Source organism: Sorex fumeus, unplaced genomic scaffold (assembly GCF_029834395.1).
Source record: "Sorex fumeus unplaced genomic scaffold, SorFum_2.1 ptg000041l, whole genome shotgun sequence".
Lineage (NCBI taxonomy): Eukaryota > Metazoa > Chordata > Mammalia > Eulipotyphla > Soricidae > Sorex > Sorex fumeus.
In genome coordinates, this window is record NW_026606098.1 from 4,736,157 (window position 1) to 4,762,698 (window position 26,542).

Here is a 26,542-nt window from a genome sequence, read left to right on the forward strand (position 1 = left end):
ATGCCCACCGGCCCGCCCCTACTCTGCCCATCCCCCCGCCCCCACCCTGCCCACAAAGCCCCCGCCCCCCCACCCACCAGGGCCCCTCCCTGCCCACTAGGATCCCGCCCCCTGCCCACCGGAACCCCACACCTGCCCACAGGCTCCGCCCATCCCCTGCCCTCCAGGCCCCGTCCCCACCCTGCACTGCCCACCCACAGCTCTACCCACCTCTGCTCCGCCCACCCCAGCAAGCCCTGCCCCCTCCTTTGCGCTAGCCCTGACTGTCCATCTCTGTCATCAGGTGAGTGGACACCCACTGCCCGTTCCCCTGTCCCAGCTCGCGCGGGAACGCTTGCGGGCAGCCCAGGGCTGGGCCTATCCCATGGGAAGGGCCCGGGAAATGCTTCCCAGGGCTGAGGCCACCCGGAACCAGGCCCAACCGCGCTCAGCAGGGAGCCCTCTGCGGGGAGCCCTCTGCGGCCGCCAGGGTCACCCCGAGGGACGCAAGGGAGGACACATCCCTCCTCCCCCAGCTGGTGGACATGGCCTACCTCCGCGGAGACGGAACCCAGCACGGCACCATCCAGGGAGGTCAGTGGGAAGCTCTGGGGCCCTGAAGGCTGTTTCTTGAATAAGTCCAGGGGGACGGTGGTGGCCACCAACAGTGCTGCAAGACAGGACACAGGACTGTACCGGCCCACGCGTGGAAAACTGGACCTGCCCCATTCCTCGGCAATGTCGAATCGGTGAACAAACAGCGCCAGGAGACAGAGGGGGAGCTGGGAGGTGGGGGCAGGGTGGGTGGCCCGGAGGACAGCGGGGACTGTGCCCGAAGGGAGAAGCCTCATCCTGGGAACACTCGCCCACCCCCCATCAGGAAGACCAGTGTGTGGGAGAGCCTGCGGGGGTGTCCTGGGGGCACGTACTGTATACTATGTTGTGTGCATGTAACAGGCGTGTGTCAAGTGCACACGTGTTCAGTGCCTGCATGCGTGCTGCAGTCTGCACGTGCTGGGGTGTTATGTTCACACACGCATGCTATCTGCAGTTTTGTGTGCCTGCATCTGGGTTGTGTGCTTGCTTACCATGTGCTATGTGTCTGTGTTGTACGTGTGCACATTCTGTGTGGTGTGTCTGTGTGCTGGGTGTGGCCAGCGCCAGCCTGGGGGACAGTGGGCGGGTAAGAGCGCAGGCGAGGACACAGGAATTAAGGAAGGCTGGCACACTGGCCCCACAATGCTGGGCGCTGGTACCTGGAGCGTCTCTCTCTGGGACACCAGTATCTCTCCTGGAGCTTCTGCTTCTCCCAGCCCAGCCTACAACCCCTGGAACCCAGACTCAGACTCCCTACTCTGCTTAGCCAGACACTGGCCTTCTTGTAAGCCCGCTGGCCTCAGTGCTGGAGAGACGCGCAAGGGCCCCGTCCTGACGGATCAGGACTCAGGGGGTTTAAAAATCGAAGCCCTCAGCTGCCGTCACACACGCGCACGTCCCCATGGTCCCCATGCAGCTTCCGGCCAAACTGCCGCTTCCTTGGACCTAGACCCTCGGTCGCTGACAAGAAAAAGCCGGCTGGATGCCAGGGACGCGGGGCTGACCAGGCGACAGGGCAGAGCAGGGGGGCAGCAGGTCCCGGTGATGGGGCCGGGGGCACCAAGCAGGAATGGGCCTCATACCCCCAGTGTGACGTAACAGTGATGAGGGCCAATTTTGTTAATGGATTTACCACGGCTGATTTCCCTTTAAAAATAGGCTGACTGTGGGGAGAGGGTTGAGGACAGCTTCTTCAAGTCCAGAATTGTTGGAAGAGCTGTAGGTTATTTGTTTTTAAAGCAAACTATCCAGAGCACCAGTTAAATAAACTTTCCCAGAATGTTCGGCTTTGTAAATAAGGGGGTGGACTTTCACCTCAATACTCGGTAGCGAAGATCCAGGAAGGATGAGGGTGAGGGCACTCATCAGGGCCTGACCCTGCCCACCCACCTCCCCGGCTGACCCAGGTACCTGCCCCCCACCGGACACCCACCTTCTGAGGATCTCCCATCCTCTGAAATCTGGAGGTGCAACTCCTTCGACTTGGCGTTCAACTCACTATGGGAAATAAACACAAATCACCAGGGCTAAGGAAGCAGATTTATAACCCCAAACTCCACACCTGCCGACACCTGCCCTGCACATCTCTTCAGCCGTGTCTCCCAGAAACTACTCAACAGAACTTTCTGGGAGATGCTGAAAAGATGTTGTGTTCGTGAATCAACTCCCATGGCCTCAAGCCATGTGAGGTCACTGAGAACTTGGCATGGGGCTGTGCAGACAGAAACACTGGATTTTGCTGTTTCACTAGTGAAATGAACTTCCCCTGGTGAGTAGTTCCTGGATTAAGGAGGGCAGCTTATAGTGATGTAAAAAAAAAAGCGAAACGCCAGTGAGCTGAGCTCTATCTCTGTTACAAGCTGTGTCCACTAAGAGACATGCATGTCTCTGTGCCAGTAGCGAGACTCTTCTTCTTCTTCTTCTTTTTTTTTTTTTTTTTTTTTTTGGCTTTTAGGTCACACCCAGCAATGCTCAGGAATTAATCCTGGCTCTGCACTCAGGAATTACGCCTGGTGGTGCTCAGGGGACCATATGGAATGCTGAGGATGGAACCAGGGTTGCATGCAAGGCAAATGCCCTACCCGCTGCGCTATTACTCCAGCCCTGCCCTCTCTTTCTAAGGGGCACCTGGTAGCATCCTAGATGGCTGGGGGTGAGGCTGGGGGGCAGGGGCTTCTGTAGCTGGTGCCTAAGCAAGCAGCCCCGAGGTCATAGTTCACAATTGTGATTTTTGTTTTGTTTTCAATAATAGTGGCACACAAAAATTTCTTTTTAAAGTGTCACTCAGTGGCCATACCCTTTTTGCAAAAACTGTTTGGCATAAGACCTGCCAAATATCTCGGGGCCTATCACTGCACGGATACCACGATAGGGCAGTGATAGGGTAAGAGAGATTTCTCTCCCAGAATGGGGTCCCGACACACAGCAGCTCGGCAGCCTTTCCTCTCTCCCTCGCCCCATCCGTGAGGCGGGAAACAACCTCTAGCTTAAGCTCACGCACTGCATCATCTCTGACGTCTCATCACAAGTTTCTCTACACTTCTCACCTGCGAGTCTTGAATTCAGAACTGGTGCCAGTTTCCTAAGAAGTGCCCATCTGCTGTCATTACTTTGCTCACAAAGCTCTTCCTACCCCCGTCCCCGTCCCCGCCCCGAGCACTTTCTTCCATTCCGTTGTCTTCTTATTTAAGTACCAGGAAACAACTGAATTCTGAAACTTGTCTCCTCACTTAATTTGATTGGCTTCTCTATTCCTTATTTCCATCATTACTGTAACTCTCTGATTCTCTCTAAGCTTCTAAGACCTCCAGGCCATGACGAGTCCTACTTTCCCATCCTTTCTTTTTCATATGGAGTTGCACTGGCTACCACTTGTTTGTTTTGCTCTTTGGGTCACACCCAGCGATGCTCAGGGGTTACTCCTGATTCTGCACTCAGGAATTACTCCTGGCAGTGCTCAGGGACCCTATGGGATGCCAGGGATCGAACCCAGGTCAGTTGCGTGCAAGGCAAGTGCCCACCCCACTGTGCTATCGCTCCAGCCCCCTGAACCACCACGTGTATGACAAAACAGTGGGCACCCTTATCTCATTTAAGAAGGCCTGTGTCTGGAATGTATGACCTAGAGTGATTCATCTTCCTTTGGGGAAGAGCTTTGGGCCACGCCTGGCAATGCTCGGGGCTAAGTCCTGACTCAGTGCTCAGGGATCACTTCCCGGTTTCTCAGGGGACTGTACGGGGTGTCAGGATGAAGCAGTAGTGGTCACATGTAAGGCAGGCACCTTAGCTCTTGTGCTACCTGTCTCCCTGGCCCTGATCTGTCCCCTAAAGAAGCACTCAGAGATCTTGCTCTAATTAAGATGTTTGACGTCAGGACCAGGGACTCAGTCTCTGGAGCACCTCCCAGGGTCTGTACATGGAACATTATTCGCTCCTCTGCCCCCCGTCCCCAGCAGGTTTCCCTGAGACCAGTCGTCCCACCAGGTGTGAGCCGTGAGCGTCTCTGGTCTGCTGTCACCGTGTCACCTCCTCATCCATGCCCCCCAAGACTCCCCTTGGCCCACTCTCAGGCAGACAGGGGCACTGCCCCCCATGCCCTGCTGCTCTGCCCGCAGCGGTGGCTTCCCTGGCACGCAGGCTCAGGGACAGGGAGGTGGCAGAGAGGACCCGGTCCCCATGCCACACACCAGGCAGGGATCCCACTGAGCTCAGGTAGGGGCCTCCCCGCAGGTGGTCCCTAATGGGCGAGGTCATGGTGCACCCCTGCCCATGACGGTGGGACCCCTGTACCCACAAGGTGAGTTCTTCTTCCCAGGTGAGGCCTCTGCTGTTGGCGGCGAGGGTGCTGGAGAACTTCTGGGACGGGTCGTCGAGCTGCAGGATGCAGCGAGGGCTGGGGCTGCCTGGAAGCAAAGGACAGGGGTGGGCCTGGGGACCTGGGTGCTGGAACCTCACATTCTCCTGGGGTCTCCCCCAGGCCCCTGGGTCTCTCCCTTTCCTCCGGGTTTCGCCCCTCCCCCCATTACATCCCCACCCCCAGGTCATTCCCCCTCCCCACGGTCTCCCCCTCCTCCTCTAGGGCTAAGGTGTACCCCCTGCTATGCCCGGGCACTTGCTCCTCCAGCTGTTCCTGCACCTGTGCCTCCCCCTGCCCTGACACAGGCACCAGCACCCTTCAGGGGCTTTGTCACAGCTTCAAGACCATGCCCCTCCACACACACACACACACACACACACACACACACACACACACGCCCCGCCATGGCTCTGGCTGGCTGCTGAGCATTGGGGAGGGCTCTGAGTCCTACCCACATCCCCGTCTTGGTCTGAAGGCCTTTCCCGGGCTCTGCCACCCGTGCTCGGGGTCACTGCGTGTGGGACACTCAGACTGGGGGACCCACCGGCAGACATGGGCAGGGGGCACCTGTGTGCTTCCTGCAGACCCGGCCCTCACTGCTCACAGCCCAGTGCTCACAGCCCAGAGCCACAGCTGCTGGGCCACCAGGGGCCCTCGAGGGGAGAAGTGGGTACAAGAGGGGGCCGCCCGGCAGCTCACTCTGAGCTGCTCCTCGGACCTCCCCGCCCCCCCCTCCCCCCGAGACCTGGGCACTGCCGCTGTGCTCCCATCCCAGGCAGAGGCTGGTCAGAAGCGGGAGACCGTGAGCAGGGTTGCTGCGGGTACCCCCCCCCCCTCAAATTCCTGCAGTCTCGTCGGGGACTGCAAGCTGGGCTGGGCCCCACCTGGCGCAGGCGCGGACAGCAACGAGGCGCAGATGTTCTTCACCTGCAGTTTGAGCTCGTGGGCGCGGGGCGGCTTGGGCGGGCAGGACTCCTGCGACGCGGAAGGTGGGGGTGGCCGCCGACTCTGCAGGGCGGGGAGACAGCGGCTCGAGGGGGCACCCTACCCAACACCCTCGCCTCGCCCTGCCTGGGAGTCTCTGTCATTCTGCTGTGGGGCCTCCCCAGGCAGTGCTCGGGGCTCACTACCGGCTCTGCGCTCGGGGCTCACTACCAGCTCTGCACTCGGGGTTCACTCCCGGCTCTGTGCTCGGGTCTCGCTCCTGTCTCTGTGCTCGGGGCTCACTACTGTCTCTGTGCTGGGGGCCCCTCCTGTCTGTGCTCAAGCCCCTCCTGTCTCTGTGCTCAGGGCCCCTCCTCGGGGTTCAGGGATATGTGCGTTGCCACAGTCTTGAACCTCCAAGAGGAGGGGCGTGGGCATTTGGGGGGGAGGGACTCTGGGACACCCTCCTGCTGACCAGTTCCCCAGGTTGCTGTACCCCAAAGGGGGAGCTCAAGATGGCTGCTGGGCAGCACTGCCCCCATCCAGCCCGGATCTGGGTTCCTGGCCCTTTCAAGTTCCACCCATCCCTCACCCTGGGGCTATTCACAAAGGGGGGGGCAGCGAGGGCAGGACAGGTGGGGGCAGGGCAGGGGGGGCAGGCGGAGGCAGGCCCAGTGGGCAGGCATACCTGGACTTCCCTGGCGTCCACGGGCTTGGCGCTCAGAACCAGGGATGGGGAGGCGGCACTGACCAGCTGCCTCAGAAGGTCCCTGAGCTGTGTGGACACGGCCTCGGTGTGGCTGGCACCTGCCTGCAGGAGAACACAAGGGGCAGAAGGTCGCATGTACTGAGAGTCCACTGCAGACCCCAGGGCCAGGGAGGGGTGTGGTGAAACTGTCACGTGGTCCTGCTGCTTAAGGTGGCAGAGCATCAGATCGCCAGCAGGCCAGCACCCCCCTCCCCCACACTGCTCTCCTAAACACCAGATACATGTTTTTCTTTATCACGTGACACCGGAGGGAGACACACTCACACACGCATACACACACACACACACACACACACACACACATTGGTGTTGGGGTGATGGGGGAAAGGGCTTTATCTCGATGTGCTCTGGGCTGACTCCTGGCTCTGCACTCAGGAATTACTCCTGGTGGCGCTCGGGGGACCATCTGGGATGCTGGGAATTGAACCTGGGTTGGCAGCGTGCAAGGCAAACGCCCTACCTGCTGTGCTATCTCTCTAGCACCAAACACTAGACATTTTAAAAAATTTAAAATACTGAAGTTCATGAAAACACAAGAAAAAAAAAAGAGAGAGAGAAAGAGAATGAAGACATGAAGGCCAGAGCCGGGGCTGGTTCAGGGCAAGACCCCTGATGTTGCTCGGAAAGACAGTTTGGGGGTCAGGCACCCGCTCCGGTCTGACCCCCATTCATACAGTCTCAGCACAGCCAGGGGTCACTTCTGTTTTTTTCTTTCTTTTTTCTTTTTTTCTTTTTTTAGTTTTGGGGTCACAAGCAGTGATGCTCAGAGGTTAATCCCAATGGGGATGGGGGACGGGACCCTATGGGATGCTGGGGATCAAACCTGGGTCAACCACGTGGGAGGCAAGTGCCCTCCCTACTGGACTCCATGAGTAACTTCTGAATATAAAACCAAGAAGAGCCCTCAAAGCACCACTGAGGGTAGACCCAAGCCGTCTCCCCAAAACTAAGCAGAGGAGCTGCAGCCAGTCGGGGGTTCATGGTGCTTACGCGGAACGTGGCAGACCATATACGGTGCCCAAACACCACCACAGGTCACTTCTGGGCACAGAACCAGAAGCAGCCTAAGCGCAGCTGGGTATGAGCTCAAAATAAAAACCAGTAATAGGGCTGGAGCGATAGCACAGCGGGGAGGGCGTTTGCCTTGCACGTGACTGACCCGGGTTCGATTCCCAGCATCCCATATGGTCCCCCAAGCACTGTCAGGAATAATTCCTGAGTGCAGAGCCAGAAGTAACCCCTGAGCATCGCCGGGTGTGACCCAAAAAGCAAAAAAAAAAAAAAAAACCCAATAAAAAAACAAGTACCCCATCAGTAAAATCTGGTCTTGGCACTGATGGCACAGAGGTTAAGGCACTGGCCGTGTACGTGGCGACCGCAGTTCAGTCCCTGGCACCACAGAGGCTCTGCCAGGCTGTCCAGCCCCTGAGCCCCAGTCGGGATGGCCCTCGAATAAACAATTCATAAGAAAATGTAATTTAAACCAATCACCTGCCTGGCAAGCAGGGCCCAGGACCCGACCCCCGGTTCCACTTACATGTGTTAGGGAGAAGGGCCACCCAGTTCTGTGTGTCTGTCCAAACCAGAGCTACCCCCCTCAAGAGATGCAGGCTGGGTCTGGGCTGCTCCCTGCCAGGCCCCTCCAACCTTCGACACCTGGGGCCCGGGACGGGGCGGCCCCAGCTCTGTCATAGGTCCACAGGCATCCCCAGAACTGCTTCTCAGGGGAGACAGCAAGGGGCATGGGGGGAGGGATGCAGAGCACGCTTGAGGAGGGCACGAGGGGGCTCATGCGGAGGACGCCGGGAGGGACAGAAACAGAAGCGGCAGCTGACGTGTGAGGGATGCAGGTGGCCAGGAACAGCCGACAGATGCTGGAAGCAGATCAGAAGCAGCCCTGACACTCTGCATGGACGGGCTGGACCCCGGAGCCGGATGGTCATGTGACACAGGCCCCAGCCTGCGATCTGGGTTACCTGAACCCAGAACCAGGACCAGCTGCTCATGCCCTGGGTCTGCCCAATCGATGGTTCATGAACTTTGCCTGAACAGTGGCCTGTCGGTGGGGGTGGGGACCCGGTCACACAGCCATGAGCAGGACCAGCTGGACACGCAACAGTGCGGTCAGCCTGGACATGCAGCTAAGTGTTTGTCAGCTGGACAAGCCAGAGGTGAGAGAAAACCCACAGCGTGTGCGTGTGTGTGTGTGTGTGCGTAAGCATGCATGTGCGTGAGTGCGTGTATATGTGCATTCATGTGTATGCATAGATGTGTGTGTGTGAGCGCGTGTGTGGGCGTGAATGTGTACTTGTGCATGTGCATGTGTGTGTCCAAGCTAGAGGAATGGCTCTTCACTCAGACTTAGTCACTGTGAAATCACCTGTGCGAAGAGGCCTTGAAAAATGAGATGCTGGGGCTGGAGCGATAGCACAGTGGGTAGGGAGTTTGCCTTGCACGCGGCCGACCCGGGTTCGATTCCCAGCATCCCATATGGTCCCCTGAGCACTGCCAGGGGTAATTCCTGAGTGCAGAACCAGGAGTAACCCCTGCGCTTTGCCAGGTGTGACCCAAAAAGAAAAAAAAAACTGAGATGACTTTTTGTTTGGCTTGGGGCCACACCCAGCTGTGCTCAAGGCTAACTTTTTTTTTTTTGTAAGTTTTGTTTGTTTGTTTATTTTGGGGCCTCACCCAGGAGTGCTCAGGGGTCACTCTGGGCTCTGCACTCAGACATCTCTCCGGGCAGTGCTTGGAGAGGAACCATGCGAGGTGTGGGCCAGAACCCAGGCAGGTGCCCTCCCCACTGTGCTGACCCCTGGCTCTGTGCCTGTTCTGACGGGGCTCAGGGGACTGATCCCAGGTTGGCCATGTGCAAGGAGAGTTCCCGACTGACTGTGCTGGCCTGTCTTTCTGGCCCTGAAGCGACCCGTGGCAGTTAGTAAGTGGCCCTCCTGAGGGAAGTCCCCGTGGCTAGACGAGCAGTGTGGGTGCAGTGGGCTGCAGCAGGCTCGGAGAGGCAGAGCAGGGCTGTCAGGGATCTGGAATGTTCCAGGGAACAGACCCATGGTGCCACACAACCTGCCCTGGCCCTGGCCCCCCGGCCACAAAGGCCCTGTGGGCCAAGTTGGGCTATGAGAAAGGAAGATCACCTTGGGAGACACCTGCCCAGAGGGGCCGGCCTCGGGTGCCCCCCCGCATGCCTTCTCCAGGAAAGGAGGAACCACCAGACTCATGACTCACCTCCAGGGTCACGGGCTGCACGCTGATGGCCAGCTCTGGGGCGCAGACAAAGGACCAGTGGACCCCGATATCCTCCTGCTTCTCCTTCAGGTGCAGCTCCAGCTGGTTGAAGAAACGAACATTACTGCAGGAAGTCCAGCCCTGACGGGCATGTGTACACATGTGAAGGGGGTGTGCACGCACATGCATGTGTGTGGGTCGGTAGGTGTGTGGGCGCACAGGCTATGTGTACACATGTGTGTGCATATATGCAGAAATAAGTGTGTGTGGGGTGTGTACACATGCCCATGAATATGCGTGTACATGTATATGCATACATGTAGGTATGTGACTGTGCAAAAGTGTGCACATGTAATGTGTACATGGGCACATAGCTGTGTGCATGTGTCCATGTATATGTTCATATGCATGCGTGTGTGCATACATGTACACACATGTGGCTAGTATGTATGGGCTCACTTATTAGCCACTCAGCACCCAGTGTTCTTTCTGAGTGGAAAGGAGGCCCCCTCATCCCGTGCCCTCCCCCTGTACCCTCATGGGTGCCGCAACCCCCCAGCACCTCCCTCTGTGTGACTGGGTGCTGGGTGCTGGAGGCCCCTGCGGTCTGATCAGGCCTGGGTGTCAGGCCTGGTCACGCATGGACTGAGTGGGCATTGAAGACCCCTTGTGCCCTCGTGGGCTGTGCAGGTTGGACTTGGACACAGATCGGGACGGCCACGGGTTGTATCTGCTCCCCGAGGAGGAGGCCCCCGCTGTGGGCACAGCAGTCCTGAAACTGCATGGGGCAATGTTGCCCAGAATGGGGGGGGGGGGGTTCTCCAACAGTGTAGCCCTCAGCCAGCATGGACACTCTGCTGGGCGGCCACTCCTGGCCACTGGTCAGTGTTCACAGAGTGAGTACTGGGCCTGGGGGGAGGCGCTCAGGGCTGGAGCATGCTTGGCATGTGAGTCCGGGACTGGCCCTCCAAGGCTCCCCCAGGTTCGCCCTGGCATCAGGCAGAGAATTGCAGATGTGGGGGCACCCCTTGGCCTGGCAGTACATGACAGGGGCGGGCAGCTCTCAGAAGAGTCACTGGAAGTGTGGTTCATCCATAGGAATTTACAAAGAAGCAAGGCATTGCCCCCTCCCTGAGCTGAGACCCCCGTGTCCCCTCCCCTGACAGCCACAGGGAGCCACACGTCACACACAGAGGAGCTGTTTCCAGGCCAGCTGTACCGTGGGCACCCCCCGCCCCCCTGGAAGGGGACCCAGAAGCCCAGTTTGTTAACAATGTCCTCAGGGGGCTGAGATTCAGGCACGTAGGAGATTCAGGAACATGTCTGTGGTGGCTGTCCTTGTGAATATGGTCTGCACACATGCGCACAGCACGCAGAGCACATGAGACTCTGCCTGGTGCAGACATGGTCTGCACACGTGTGTACAGTACACGGAATATGTGAGACTCTGCCTGGTACAGAAACAACCACATAGCCCAGTTGTGACCTAGTCGTGTAACTGAGACATTTTCCCGTATACACGGATAGAACGAAGTCAAGCTTCTGAACCTCTAACAGGGATTCTCCCCCCGCACGCCCAGCCAGTCATAACCAGAGGTGCTCAGGCTAACTCCTGGCTCTGTGCTCAGGGACTAGTGTTGGTCAGGCTCAGGGCATCAGATGGTACCAGGATCAAATCCAGGTCAGCCTCATTTAAGGCTGGTGCCCTCCCTGCCTGACCAGGGGCCTATCCCCGCCAAGTCCATGCCCGACCCTGACCCCTGCTGTTAGACTCCCCTGCCTGTGGAGACACACTTGCATGTATGAGTGTGTGTGTGTGTGTGTGTGTGTGTGTGTGTGTAGGGGGCATCTGCCACAGCAGCTCCCTCTTTCCACATCCTGAGATACACAGCGACAATGCCGGAGACCCTTGATGAGACCACCCACACTCAGGAGCAGCCCTCAGCCCACCCAGCACCTCCGCTGGCCGTGCCCGGGCACCTGGGGCCCCGTACCTTCAGATGGAGCGGGCAGAGCTGCACACTATACAGCCGCGGCCCAGAGTCCGGCGGGGCTGGTGCCACGCTGACCGCAAACTGAAGGGTCTTCCCGACCACAAGGCAGGACAGCACCTGGAGGAGGCGGAAGGGGGCAGCTGTGGGAGGACGCGTGGGCGCAGGCCAGTCCTGGGGGCACAGCCCGTGCTCCCCACAGCCAGGCACACGTGGGCTGGGCTGCTCTGCTCGAAGCCCTGCAGTTCAACCTTCTGCTTCCCCAGGTCTCAGGGCTCAGACTAGATACCTACAGTCCCCTAAAGAGCCTTCAGGAGAAAATGAGCTGTAGACTCACCCGGTGGTGGGACCCACCCTGTTCTCGTGCCAGAACATGAGAATGTACGTCTACCAGAGCATGCTTAACATCTCACGGTTTTCCAAGCATATAAAATGTTACAGGGTCACAAGGTGACACCCACATGGGCCTTGGAGACAGCCCAGGGCCAAGAGCACGTCCGATCTCCAGTGTCCCATGGGCACCAGAGTGAAACTGGAAGCTCTGCTGTTGATGGCCTGGTGAACAGGATTTATACACACACATATGTGCACACACACACATGTGTGCACACACACGTACACACACGCGCACATGCACACACATGTAGGCAAGCACATGTACACACACGCATGCACGTGCGCACACATGTGCACACAGGCACACAAGCACACACATGCACACATGCAAAAAACATGCACACACATGTGCACACACAGGCACACCTACAGGCACACCCATGCATGCGCATGCACACATACACACACGCACAGACACGTATACACATGCACGCACACACACACACATGCACACATACGCACAGCACCAGAGCAAGGGTGTGTAAGCACCACCTAAGGGGATGAGGTCCTTCGTGAACATAACCCCTGGAGAGATGCAGCTGTGTGTGCAGAAGTGCGGCCCCTGGGCAAGTGCAGCCGTTGTGAGCACACGACTGATGTGTGAGCCCCCAGCACACACCACACCTTGGAGTGGCTAGCTTGATCACATAACAACACCCAGGAAACAAACAAAATCACAAAAATCAGCAAACCCTGAAACATGCTCCACTGAGGCCCCCACAAGGCCAAACAAGCACAGTGCGGGGGCGTGGGGGGGGGGCAGAGATGGCCGGCATGCACTGGACCCCATCACGTCCCCCGGCACTACCCGGAGGGACCCCTGAGCACAGAGGCAGGAGTTACCCTGAGCACTGAGCTTGGCAGAGGTTGGAGCATAGTCAGAGGCTGGAGAAGGCGAAGGTGTGGCCTCTCTCGGCCCGCCCCTGCCACCGCAGTGCCAGGGGTCACAAAAGGTCGGAACATAAAAATGTTTGCCTGAGAAATGCCGTTGACTTGTTTTAAAAATAAATGCTCTGTAAACAGTCCCTTTTGGAGGAGCGTTTTGGGTGCTGGAGGAGGAGCTTGGCTCTGAGACAGCACGACAGGGCAGGAAACCGTCCCCGGGCCGGGCTCTGCAGCGTGAGGCCAGACGGAGCGGCGGGGAGGGCCTGGCCTGGCACCAGCTCGCCTGGGTTCGATCCCGGCACCCACATGGTCCCCCGAGCCCCACCAGGAGGGATCTTGAGCACAGAGCCGGGAGTGAGGCCTGAGCACCGCCGGGTGTGGCCCCCCCAAACAAAACAAAACAAAAACAAACAAAGAGCTCTGAGTCTGACCTCTTTGCTTTTTTTAGTTCTCTGGAACCTTCTACAGGAAGTGAACTGGAATTTGACAATATGGATGGGTTCCTTGTGCCTGAATCCAAGCAAGAAACCGCCGGACCCTTTGCATCCAGCTGGGCCTGAGGCTCTCACGACCTCACTCCCAGGAAGCAGTGATCCTGGCTGGGGGTCGGCGGCCAGTCAGCAGCCAGTCAACGAGGAAGCAAGCAGGACGCGCAGAGCTGTCAAGCCTGGGGACAGTGGGACCCCAGAGGTAGTGCTCGGTGACCATGCAGGAATCTGGGGACTGAACCCAGGTTGGCTGCATGTAAGCAAGTGTCCTAGCTGCTGCATTTTCTCTCCATCCCACCAACCGTATCTGTTTGGTTTGGGGGCCACAGCCAGCAGTGCTCAGGGTTGTTGCCGGCTCTGTGCTTGCTGAGTCCTGGCGGTGCCTGAGGAACGAGCTGGCTGGGATCAAGCCAGGCTCAGCTTCCCGCCAGGCTGCGCCTCGATGCCATCCTATCTCTCCAGCCCCGGATTTGACCCTTGATCCATTTGTGTCTTTCCTGCACTCAGGGGAGATCGAACCCCCCACCTCTCTGCTCATGCATTCTCCCCTCTGCTCTTGCATCCTCTCTCTTTGCTAGCATTCTCTCCATCTCCCGCCTCAGGCTCGGCCGGGGACTCACAGACATAGGTCTGACCTGGAAACTTGGATCGAGACTCGGAGCCCCCAAATGTGAAGCCTGGCTACCCCAGGTTTCACTGGAGCGGCCCACCCAGAGTCCTCGGCAGTAAACCTTCAGTAAGCTCCATCCACGCACCTTGATCCAAGTCACCTGGGGCTGCCAGGGCTCCAGTTCCTCCCCCACTCTGAGAATGGCCACAAATTTCATCCCCATGTCCCCCAAGGCCCCGGGGCCCAGCCTGGACAGTGTGTCCACGGGGCTGTGTGTTAACACGCAGTCTGTATTTCAGTTATGAAGTCACACAGCCCTAAGCTGAGGTCGAGGAGACCCTCCCTCCCCCCTCAGTGCTCCCCTTTGATAAGTCCAGGCTGGTGTCACCCACAAACGTTCTCCGGGATGTGCAGATCCTACATCAAACACGAGTCGACTCCGGGGCAGAGTCCACGGAAAACAACACATCCGGGAGCACTGTCCACAGCCAAGAATGTCTATCATGGGGCTGGAGTGATAGCACAGTGGGTAGGGCATTTCTGCCTTGCACGCGGCCGACCCGGGTTTGATTCCCGGCATCCCATGTGGTCCCTGAGCACCGCCAGGAGTAATTCCTGAGTGCAGAGCCAAGAGTAACCCCTGAGCATAGCCAGGTGTGACCCAAAAAGAAAAAAAAAAAAAGAATGTCCGTCGCGGGGGCTGCCTTGTTGTGGTGAATGACCAGAGGCCAGGGAGGCACTTGGTGTCCGAGCACTCACCGAGCCCTGTGCCAGGCCCCGGGTTTCATTCCTGGCATCGCAAAATATAGTGGAGAAAAAAGTAAGCAAATGCCAGTCCCGGGCATGGCCTGTGCTCGGAAAGACATGGTGCCAAACAACTCCACAGCCTGGTACATTTTCTACAGAAACATCAGGTCTGTGCGGTGCTTGGAATTGCAAGCCATGCCAAGGTTTAAAAAAAAAAATTAGGGGGCCCAAAAGGGGATCTGAGTGATAGTGCAGTGGGGGAAGGTGTTTGCCTTGCCAGTGGCCAACCTGGCTTCATCCTCAGCACCCCGTACTGTACCCCAAGCCCACCAGGAGTAATCCCTGAGTGCAGAGGAGGAAGCCCTAAGCACCACAGGGTGCGGCCTAAAAACCAAAAGGAAAAGAAAAACAAACAATCCCCCAGTTTCTGCCCGGGACAAACTGGGGCTGTGCAGACTCGCAGCCTCACAGCCTTTGCCTGTACCTACGCAGCGCTGCCGGGGGCTGCAGAGAACAGGACGAGCCCCCAGAAGTCCCCTGAGTCGGACGACACAGCCCTCCCCATGCCATCCGCACTCGAGCACCCTCCCCTGCTGCGTGCGGGCGCCCGGCGTGTGGCTCCTTGGGTGTCATGGACACTCGGGGTTCTGGCCTTCCCAGAACCAACACTCTGGCACCGGCAGTTTTCATCAACTGCTACTTTTATATGAATGTTTCCTCTGTGGAGACCAGCCCGCCCATCACATAGGCACAGAGCTCTAGCTTCCCTTGGAGAGACTCTATGGTGGCACCTCCTCCAGGCAGCCCTCAGCATTAACCCCAAGAACACCAGACCCTTCTCGCTCCCACAGTGACACTGACTACCCGCACCCGTGCGCAGCAATGGGGGCTGGTTGCCAGGAGCCAAAGCGGGTTCCGTCACAGCCTCTGCAGCTAAGAGCTCTCGCCAGAGGCCTTGGCTAAGTGGCTGGCCGCTCTGCCTCAGTTTCCCCCCTCTGCACAATGGGCAAGAGAGGAGTGAGGAGCTCCCTGGAAACAGCTGGTCACTAGGGACAGCTCCAGTCCAACGCTGCCGGAGCGTCTTCTTGTGGTTCATGCACAGACCCTGGCCACCCTCCTGGCTCCCCTGGCCACTGCCTGCGGTGGGGATGGCATCAGTGTGATGCATCATCCAGGAGGGGATGGTGGAGTGCTCAGGATGGAGGAAGTCCCGAGCTGGGACTAAAGACGCCCCTGCTGGCAGCCGGAAGTCACCAGAAAGCAGTACGCGGGGCCCCTTCAAGGGCACAGGCTCTAGCAGGTGCTGGCACAGGCCAGAGACATTGGGCCCTCCTGAGAAGCTCCTGAGGGACAGAAGGCCGGGGAGAGGCCACAGGGGCCACGTAAGCTGGTCCCTGACAGCACCCTCGCCAGACGCTCAGCCCGACAGCACTCTTGCGAGATGCTCTGCCCTACGACATTCTCGAGAGACGCTCAGTCCAACAGCACCCTCATGAGACGCTCAGCCCAACGGCACTCTCTTGAGATGCTCCACCCGACAGCATCCTCACAAGACGCTCAGCCCGACAGTACCCTCGCGAGACGCTCAGCTGCACTAGGTCCGGGACTGTTTGAGAGGCAGGTTGAGTCCGACTCTGCAAAGGCAAGTGGGTGCCCCCCATCCTGGGATGACCCCGTGTCCACTTGAGATGTGGGCTCTGGGTGCTGCCCTCTAGGAAGCCCATGTCCCCTCCGGCCGGCGCCACTTCCTTCCCCCTCTCTCCTGCTTCCCCAGAACCTCTGGGGCCTCACTAGCGGCGAGTGACCCCCAGAACAGCAGCACCCGCATTTCTGGGACCCCTCCAGCTCATGCCGAGGACACAAACATTCCAGACCAATGCTGCGTCCAAACTCACGCAGGGACCTGAGTGAAGGCACCTTCCTCGGCTCAGTGAGGGCGAGCGCAGCCACCGGGGCTCCCCCCTCTACCCCCCCCTCCAGGGCTTGCCTGCGCAAAGAAGAGCTGCCTGGCAGGGCTGACACCCAGGCCAGCCCCTTCATGGGCACATGTGTGGGAGCAAACTCCCCAGGGCAGGGGGAAGGAGGATAGCATGGAGGCGGGTTCGAGCAGCAGAAGACACAGGCTTGGGGAACACAGATCCTCCTGAGGGGACCTGTAGCCTTGGTGTGGGCCGGAAGGCAGACACATCTACTCGTGCACACATACATGGACATGCAAGCACACTCATGTACACGGCACACACGTACACATATGTACACACCTACATTTACAAACACAAATATGCCTGCTTGTATACATGCACTTATACATGTGCACTGACGTATATATCCACGTGTGCATGCACACGTGCATATTTACATAGTTACATGCACTCACGTACATACGCACATGCACAGACATTCACACTCACGTACACATACTCACATGCACACACGCTTGCACATGCTTGACCACAGGGCCATGTCCCTCGGGCCACACCTTTGGGTGACCCCAGAGTGCAATGATGCAGAGCTGGAGGTGGAGCAGAGACCACCCCCCAGGGCTGGGGTGGCGCAGGGCTACAGGACTCCTGAGCCTGTGCTCCCTGGGGCCTAATCCCTCGCCAAATCCAACCATGTGAGCCCCATTTCCATGGCCTCCATGAGACTTCTCTTCAGCCGCAAGGAAACCCTGAGCTTGCAGTCACTCTCCAGCCCCCAGGCCTAGCACCCGGCCCTGATATCACCAGCCATCAGTTCAGATAGGACTGGATCATGTGGACAGGCAGGAAGGCTGTCCTGCACTGAGGGCTGGGAGTGCTCCAGGCAGTGCTCTGGGGGTGTTCTGGGGAGTCCTCTGGAAAGTGGTCCAGGGAGTACTCCAGGGAGTCCTCTGGGGAGCACTCCAGGAGTGCTTCAGGGAGTGCTCCAAAGGAGTGTTCTGGGGAGTGCTCTGGGAGTGCTCCAGGGAGTGCTCCAAAGGAGTATTCTGGGGAGTCCTCTGGGAGGTGCTCCAGGAGTGCTCTGAGAGTCCTCTGGAAGTGCTCCAGGGAGTGCTCCGGGGAGTGCTCCAAAGGAGTGTTCTGGGGAGTGCTCTGGGAGTCCTCTGGGAGTGCTCCTCCCCTCAGCCCTGTGCCCTCATCCACAAGGCATGCTGGCTGTGCTGCTCCAGGTCCTTCCCCCGAGCCCAGGGGACATGTGTGTCCGTGCCTGTACATCAGCTCTCACATAGTGTCCCCACCTAGCCCAACTCACCTTCTCCTGTGCCGACCTGGTCGTGCTGGCAACTCGCTGTACTGCCAGCTCCAACAGCTGCTTCTGGGAGTCCTCCTGGAAGGTGAGATCCAGGGGGCCCTGGAAAGGAGGAGGTGTCAGGGGTTAGGTCATACAACACGACTGCTGGCCTGCCACTTCCTATCTTAGAAGCCCAGTATTCCCCGAGCGTACATGGGGCAATGGCCCAGCTCAGGGGGTGGAGGAGCAGGGGAGCAGGGGGCCGGGAACCCAACCAGGCACAGAGTGGGGTCCTGGTGTGCGGGGGGCCAGTTGCTGGAGAGCTGCAGGGCCGGCTAGTCCATGGCCCCCCCAGTTCCCACACAGCGTGTCCCCTTGTCGCCTCCTCAGCCTCCACCGTGACATGGTCTAGGACCTACCTTCCTCTCCTAGGAATATGAGGCTGTGTGGCTGTGTGTGTGTGTGTGTGTGTGTGTGTGTGTGTGTGTGTGTGTGTGTGCAGTGGGGGCGGGGGACAGAGGGCAGCTCGGTGGCTGTGCCCAAAAACACAAGTCAGGACTCCTGCTTTGGGCTCTCTGGAGAAACTGGCTACTGCCCCCGCCACCCTCAAACTTCTGGGTTCTCCTCCGCCTCCAACTCTGCAAACCTCCCTGATAATCAACAACCACAATCTCCTTGCAGCCAAGTCAACTCATGTCTGGTTGGGTCCATGTGCAAGACACGCAATCAAATCTCAGGTGCAGCCCATCATGGTCAGGGGCACTCTGCAGGGTGGTCCGGGAACACACATCTGCAGCCCCTCATCCCCCCCCCCCTCCCCACAGTGCTGAGACTTCAGAGCCCGCCCTAGGTAGGCTGCTCCAAGGGCCCCGAGCGGGAAGGAGCCAGGCTGAGGACTCTTCCCAGGAAGCGAGCTGTGAGGTCAGCGAGAGGCCGGTTCTTAGGAATTCCTGATGATGAAGTCTCCAAGGCACCAGGCAAGCTTTGGCGGGGTCATTGCTGACCTCACCCCGTTTCAGCAACATCGACCTCACCCCCTCCCCAACGTCGTCAGGGTGTGAACGCATGAGCTCCACTGGAAAGATGAGGGCGTCCATCAGAGCCACAGCCAGCACTCATGTGAGAGGCTGGCTTCACCAGGACTTTGCTTGGTGCCTTGGCAGAGGGGATGAGATAGCACAGAGCCTGGTGCCAGGCAGCAGACCGGCCCATGGGCTGGAAGGGACCCAGGTGCTAGGCCAGTGCCCAGCACAATACCTGCTCTGTGTGGGCCGAAAGATGCATGGCTGTGCCACACCCCGATGCCCTGACATGGCGGTACCCTGTGGAGTGGAACTCTGACGAGATTCTGCTATGCAATGTCATGGCCGGAGGAGTCCCTCAAAGGAAAGCCGCCAGCGAGTCACGCTTGAGACACCCTTTCTGACGCGCTGTCTGGGTTTCTGGAGGACCTGTGAGCTGACCACATAGCCAGAGTCCGACCCCCAGAACTGGGAAGTGACAGGGTCAGCCTGGAGTGAGACAAAAGCAAGACAGCACTCCCGGGAGCACAGCCGGCATGTAGGGACAGCCTGGAGCACTGCCGCGAGGGTCTTCAGAGGCCACCACCCACACAAGTGCCCCAGGATGGACTCCCAGCCGCTGGGGCAACTGAGTCCATGGCCAAGGAGGGTGCTGCATCACTGCACAGAGGGGCGAGGTCTTCAGTCATGACGTGGGAGGCACCAGGGCGCAAACCACAACACACAAAATGCGAACCAGGGGGCCCAACACAGAGCGTGAGTGAGAACTGTCGAAAGGGGCAGGAAGTAGATTCGACCAAACACACTCAGGCAAAGCCCGATGGAGCGTCAGCCACACTGGGTCCTGGATGTGCTTCTCCTCAGGGCCCCAGGGAGCCTGGTGAGAAGCTGGAGTGTGTACCAGGGCAGACCGAGATGTACGGATGGTCTGCTCACGAGAAGCAGATGGGGAGAGAAGAAACAGACAAGAAATGCGGGAGTGCCCCTGCCTATGTCAGAGCATGTACAAGCACCAACCATTGCCGTGTACCGAAGGGGTTCAGGAGCCATGAGACCCCAGCTGCCAGTGATACGCTGCTAACTGTAAGCAGCACGAGTTACATAAAGCCTAACATGTCTCTATGACATGCACTCATGCATGCACACACGTGCAAGCCCATGTGTGTGATTTACATATTGCTGTAAATAAACAGATGGGGGAGAAACAACAGTTCTTGCAGAACTCCAAGTAAACAGACAATCGGAAACAAACCATTTTTAAGCAAACACCCCAGAAATAACTGTTGCAGACTGGATAAACATGTAAAAAAAAATCAGTGAGGTGTGAAAATCAGTGAATCAAAGTTAGACATGAATGGTTTCGAAGCATCCCCCGTGGCTCTGTGTAAGCACAGTGAGATAAGTGAGAGACCCTGAAAACACCGACCAAGGGCTGCAAGCCAAGCTGAGCATCCAGGAGCACTGCAGATGGACTCTGAGCCACAGCCACCCACAGGCTCCATGATGGGTGACCTCAGCCAACTGTGCAATGACACCAAACTGAGGGACATTTGGCAAACTAACCCCCTGCACTCCAGTGTTATCAAGGTGATAAGGAACTAGGCAAGACAGGAAAACTTCCTGATGGCGGGAGAGGCTGTGCAGAGCCTGTGAGCCCCTGGCTAGCCTCAGGAACAATGAAAGGATGCGGGTGGGAACCTGTGAAGTTGCGGGTCCAATGTCAGACACTCCAGCCAATGTCAATTTCCTGCCTGTTGCCCAGAGCAGCGCATTCCGGTGAATCACAGTAACAGCGCCCCTCCTGACCTGCTACATTGTGACAATGTTAGCATTACTCACCACAGGCGACACTAACACTGTATCCATATGGCATTCTGCATTGTTACAATGTTTACACTGCTCCATCCTGATTCACAGCCATGCAGGCTATAATTTCCTATGCTGTTAAGTGTTAATAATGGTGCTTGAATTATAGTAAAATTGTATCTGCAAGAACTTCTGATGCTGTTACAATGTCCTTCTGCTCTAGTATGCAAGATAGTACTGCATCTCTGAAATCTCCTAGAGCTTCTGCAATCACTCCAGGTGAATGAGTGACAATGTCTATTCCAGCTTCCCTGTTGCTAGTGTTAATGTCACTCAACTATGAATTATACTAGCACTAGGTTAATTTCCCCTATTGTCAGTGTTACTATTATTTCCTACTCTGTATTACAATAACAATGTATCTATTAACTTCCTCTACTGTGACAATGTTACTATAGCTGTATTAGGAATCACAGCAAACTGCTAATTTTCTGTGCTATTATAATAGTTACCATAGGGAACATAAATTACAGAAAAATTTTTAATCTATGCTAATGTATTATATTGTGACAATGTTAATAATGCTCTCATAAAAAAACTATAGTAACATTATAATGATACTAATTCCATGGTTATGATCCCAGAGCTTTGGTTAAGTAAGGTTAGGTACAGAATATAAGGGGAGAAACTTGCAATTATTTGTACAATTATTTTACAACTTTTTTGTTGTTGTTGTAATTCTGAAACTGGCAATAAATAAAAACCATGAAGGGCACTTCCTCAGAGGGAAAGCCTGGCTTTGACAGAGGGTTTGCTAAAAGCTTATCTCACTCCCGGTGGATTCTGTTCTCCCGGTTGAACTCTGAGTTATTTATTCCCTTCTACAGATAAAGCACAGAGAGGTCAGACCTGGCCCCAGGTCACACAGCTAGTAAGGCACAGCTGGAATGTGACCTCCAGCCAGCCAAGCTGCCTGGCCGCCCACAGTCCCAGCCCTTCCCAGCCCCTTCCCCGCGGGCGGGAGTGGAAGTTAGCTTTGGCTGCATCTGAGTTGACCTTAACACTACACCCACTCTTCCTTCCACATCCCCCCCCCCCCCCCCCAGCGTTCCAGTCTTGAGGGAGGCGGCTGAGACACCACTGCATTTGTTCTGGGCGGCAGAGTGACAATGTGCAGTCATCAGCATTCTCTTTAACGCTGTTGCTTCGTGACGAGGCCAAAACAAGGCATGTTCCACAGCTTGTTCTGCTCGAGTTTGGCAGGTTCCCAAGTGGGGAAGGCCTGGGTCTGGGCAGCACAATGGACATCGCTGCGGTGTCTTCCCCTCTGGCGACAGAGCTGTCCTGGCCCCAGGGGCCGGCCTTCTGCAGACACCGGGGCTTGGGCCAGCTCATGATGGTGGGGGGCAGAGGGGCGCATGAATGAAGCCCCGAGTAGATGCAGGAACGAGGGAGAGCCGGCTTGGGTGGGGCTGACGGAGGGGCGGGTGAGGACAGCGTCTTTGCGGGGGGAGGGCCAGGGACCCATGAGCTAAGCCTGCGAAGTTTCCAGATGTGGAATAAGGAGAAAGGTTAGGTTGGAGCGGAGACAGCTGAGAAGGCCCAGCCCAGGAAGGAACCTGGAGTCTGAGCGAGAGAAGATGCCGGGTCTCTGTGCGGGACAGATCCAGGGCCTGGCCCAGGGCTGCCGCCCCATTCCCGCCAGCTGCCTGTGACTGTGGCCACCGCCTGGGCCAGGGTGCTGAGGCTCTGGCGAGTCCACGGGCAGCCCAGAGCGTGCCGCGGTTTGTCCTGCGCGTCACAGCACTATTAATAACAGCTTCTCCGCTCCCAGAAAACAGCATCTCTGCTTTTTTTCTCCCCAGACCACACATGAGCCCTGTCTTGGTCATGCGACTGAGGACACTGGTCCGCAGGAAACCCCGGGCCCCAGACAACAGACACCAATGGCCCTGGCCATCCCCAAGGGTGGGCACTGCCAGTCTGGGTGGCCAGCTTCCTGACAAGCTCAGCCCCCGAGCCACGCAGAATCCATACAGTGCCAGCCTGTTGGAGGGCACTGTCCAGCCCAGGAGTGGGGGTGGTCGGTGGACAAGCCGGCTGGCTCCAGGGCTGGAGAGACAGTGGGACAGTGACCCCAGAACCTCCCGGGCGGCTCTGTGGGGCGGGGACCATCACCAGGCTGCCGATGTTAGTGTGAACACCAGGGAACAAAGCAGGAACCTGAGCCCAACTGGCTAGAACAGGCGACCGTTCCCCGGCTTAAGCAGCTAGATCAGTGACCAGGCCAGTTCCGGGCTCTCAGGGACTAGGACGAGAGGGGGAGGGGACTGTGGTGGGGGGCTTAGGGGCGGACGTGTGCCTTGTGGCTTCTCACGGTGACTCTCAGCTGTGGGGGCACGAAATGCCTCCAGGGCTGGGGGGAGCGTAACACAGCCCAACCCCTCCAGGTCCCTGTCCTGCCTCATCCTAAAGGACACAGGGCATGACGACCAGTGTCCACACGCTCACTCTGCTCAGGATGTGGGGGCTGCACGCCCGTCCTCAGGACCCATGACGGGGAACCTGTCCACAGCACACACTTTCCAGAGGAAATATTTGGGTCTCCAAGTGAAATACACTTCCTGTGGGGACAACCTGGGGTCAAGGTCAAGGTTAAGCTGGGCCAGAGCTTCCGCCACCCCCCCAAGGGCTGGGGTCACACAGCAAGAGTTCAGGGACCTCCTGCCCTGAAGCAAGAGGCTGGGCGCAGCACCCTCCCTGCACTGCAGGTGCCTCGATGTGTGAGCTCGCCCAGGGCACCCAGCCCCCCAACCTGTGACCAGGGAGAGGTGGTCACCCCCACTCACCCCCCCCAAGCCAGGTGGAGAGAAACAGGACCGGGGGTGGGGGCCTCTAAGCCGCTGGTCTCTGGGCGCGGATCAACCCTAATCAGGGATTAGCAGGCTTCGAGCTAGGGGAGGCAGAGGAGGCTGTGGGGCCATCACGGGAAGATCGTCAGTGGCACACTGGGACACGGGCAGGGCAAGCAGAGGGGCAGAGCGGGAACCCCAGATGCGATCTGTCTGCAAACCCTCCCGCTGGGAGCTGACCCAGGCCAGTTTATGTGCCCAGGGCGAGCTGGGCAGCCCAACTGGTGGCGTCCACAGAACTAGCCACCACACTGCACTGAGTACAGCTGAGACCTCTGAACTAGACGTAGTAGGCGTGTCCTGGCAGGGGTGGGGAAGGCACATCCCAGCAGGGGTCCGGGCAAATGCCTGTATCCCCACAGCACAGGGCCAACCACACATGCCAATAATCCCCAGGTCCCTTCTGCCCCAGAGCAAAACCCTCCGAGCCCCAGGTGGGTGTCCAGGGACTTCTCTGAAGCCCCTGGGTCTTCCAGTGGCATTCCCAGCTTCACCTGAGCGGCCAGAGCCCATAGCAGGGTGGGATACCTCCTCCTTCCTCCCTAGCACACTGGGCATCCAATATTGCAGCTGGTACCACCAGGGACAGGGACACAGCAGCCAGCCCCAGCGGCCTGGGCTGGGGCCTCAGAGCCCAGGTCAGTCGTCCCAATGTGTGCAGAGCAGTGTTGGACGCGGGAGTCCAGGGATAGAGGGGGAGACCCCACAGACATGCACCCACTGCTGGTTCCCCTCACTCGGAGCAGGACTGCCCCATTGCCGGCAGCCTGCTCTGGACTCAAGGCCAGTACCCAGTGCTGGACAGTGGTGGTCAATACAGCAGCTTTATGAGAAAACACAGCTGGGCTGGTTCCCACACACTTGGGGCTCCCACAGAGATGGGGTGGGGCCCCTTCCACAGTTTAGACCAGAATGCCCGGGGGACAGAGCCTTTCCTTTTTGGGGGGTGGGAGGGCTACTCCAGACAACGTTTAAGGGGATCATGCAGTGGCAAGTATCGAGTGAGGGTCAGCTTCGTGCCAGGCAAATGCCTGAACTCCTGTGTTTCCTCTCTGGAGCTGGAGGCCAGGGTTGAGGCATGAATGCCAATGGCTCGCAAGTGATTGGCCATAACACAGCAGTACTCAGGGCTTACTCATGGTTCTGTGCTCAGGGGTCACCCCTGGCTCTGTGACCCATATGTGGTGCCAGGGATGAGAGCAGGACCAGCTGGTGTGAGGCAAGCACCTGACCCTTGTCCTGCCCGTCCACATGGAGGCTGTGATGTGAAGGGCCTGGCACGGGCCGTTGGGACAGGAGCTTCTGCCCATCCCCTGGACTGTGTCCATGAGGCTTTGATGTGTGTTAGTTTGGAAGCTGATGGGTCCAAAGCTAGGGTGCACAGGGTGTCCTATGGGCAACACTCACAGGACCGTGAATGCCTGAGGTCCGGGCAGAAGATGGTGAGTGGGACCAGTTGCTGCTGGAGCTTGTGATCGCACTGAGATGTCTTCAGAGAGAAATGACAGCACCTGGGTCACTGGCCAGAGGGAAGAGCCTGCCTGTGGCCAGGAGGCCAGGGGCTTGGGGGTCCAGGCAAGTGGGTGCAGCTGAGTTCCGCAACTCTCTGCAACCCACAGGCTGAGCGACCCAGAGTGCGTGACTCAACTCCACCAGCCTCAGTCTTCTCATCCGAAGGAATGTTGACATCCCACAGCTCCCGCGTGGGGAGGGCACAGGGATTCTGGGGATGCTGAGGGAAGCGCACTGGGGGTCTAGTAGGCACCCAGAGGGGCTGGGGTTGCCTCACAAGGCAGGCAGACAGTGCTCTGTCCACTGGGGACCTGGGTCCACTGGGGCTCCAGAGAGGGCGGGTCCAAGTGCCTCTGACAAGTCCCTGGGATGGAAGCCCGGCCACCCCCGCGCCTGGGGAACTAAACTACCACAAAGTCGGGTCCCACCCAGGAGCCGGACCTTCCTGCAACTAACTGCCAAGGGCGGTTCACGTGCGGGGAGGGTTCAGCCCGCGCCCAGCCCGGCCCGCAGCACCCCGCACTCACCCCTTTCCTCCGGGCCTCCTGGTTCAGGGCGCTCACCCAGGCCGCCTGCCACTGCCTGCGCCAGCTGTCCAGCGTCAGGATCCAGGCGAGCAGCGCGTCGGGCTCGGGGCGCGGCCCCTCTGCGCGCTCAGCCGTGAGCCGCGGGGCCGGCCGTGGCTCCCTGGCCAGCGCCCACTGCGCCAGGTACAGGCCCACGGTGCCCAGCGCCACCACGAAGAGCGACACCAGGAGCGGCCACTGCACCTCCACAAGCCACGCGCCCAGAAGGGACATGGTGCCGGCGCATAGCCCGCGGCCCGCCGGGCGTGCTCAGGACATGGGCTGGCGGGGGGCGCGGGGGTGGCCGGCACCGCCCGCCACCCGCACACCTGGCCACTGCGGACGCGGCGCGCGGCGCGGCCGACTCGGGCGTCTGAGCAGGGCCGGGGCCACGGCCCCGCCGCGTTTCCTCCTCCGCGCGCCGCCCCGGGGCGTCCCGCCCGCGGCCCCGCAGTGGCCAGAGGAGGCCGGCGCCGCGCGGGGCGGGCGGGGCGGGGCGGGGCCTGGGAGCGCGGGGGGCGGGGAGAGGGCGGGACCGCGCGCTCCGGCCACGCCCCTTAAAGGCCCCGCCACCCCTTCGCCTGCGGCCCCGCCACGTGCGCGCGCGGCCCGGCGGCTCCGGCTCCGCGGACAGGCCCTAAGGCGTGGCGACGCGACGCGCGCTCGCGGGACTTTCCAGTTAGTCACCCCGACCCCAGGGCTTCAGGGCTTGTGTGAGGCTGGCGGACTCGGCTGCGCGTTTGGGTGTAGGGGGAGCCCGCCTGCATATGTGCACACCTGTGTGGGTGTGTGCGTGCGCGCGCGTGCAGGGCGTGTGCAAGGGTCTGCGCAGGCTCCGTGTGTGTGGCTACGGGTGCGAGGTGGCGTGCACACACGGACCCGAGCTGTGTCCCTGAAGGGTGTCTCAGTTTGCTGCCTGCCGGACAGCCGGCCTGTCTGGATTTCACTCCCTGGAAAGTCCCGAGAAGCCCCCGAGTACCCAGAGCCTACCCCATTGCCCAGCTCACCAGTGTGTGTGAGTGGGAGGGGTCA

The 26,542-nt window shown here is 58.8% G+C and overlaps 1 protein-coding gene across 1 annotated transcript in view; it reads right to left on the reverse strand.

The window, feature by feature from the left end:
- Positions 1 to 25,916, reverse strand: part of C2CD2 (C2 calcium dependent domain containing 2) — a 34,079-nt gene extending 8,163 nt beyond the window's left edge. The window contains 9 exon segments of the mRNA XM_056119222.1: positions 534 to 649; positions 2,009 to 2,073; positions 4,370 to 4,478; positions 5,317 to 5,440; positions 6,045 to 6,167; positions 9,363 to 9,464; positions 11,357 to 11,473; positions 17,714 to 17,812; positions 25,472 to 25,916. Of these exon segments, the coding sequence (XP_055975197.1) occupies positions 534 to 649; positions 2,009 to 2,073; positions 4,370 to 4,478; positions 5,317 to 5,440; positions 6,045 to 6,167; positions 9,363 to 9,464; positions 11,357 to 11,473; positions 17,714 to 17,812; positions 25,472 to 25,744 (1,128 nt within the window). The 5' untranslated portion in view covers positions 25,745 to 25,916.
- Positions 25,917 to 26,542: the final 626 nt, after the last annotated feature.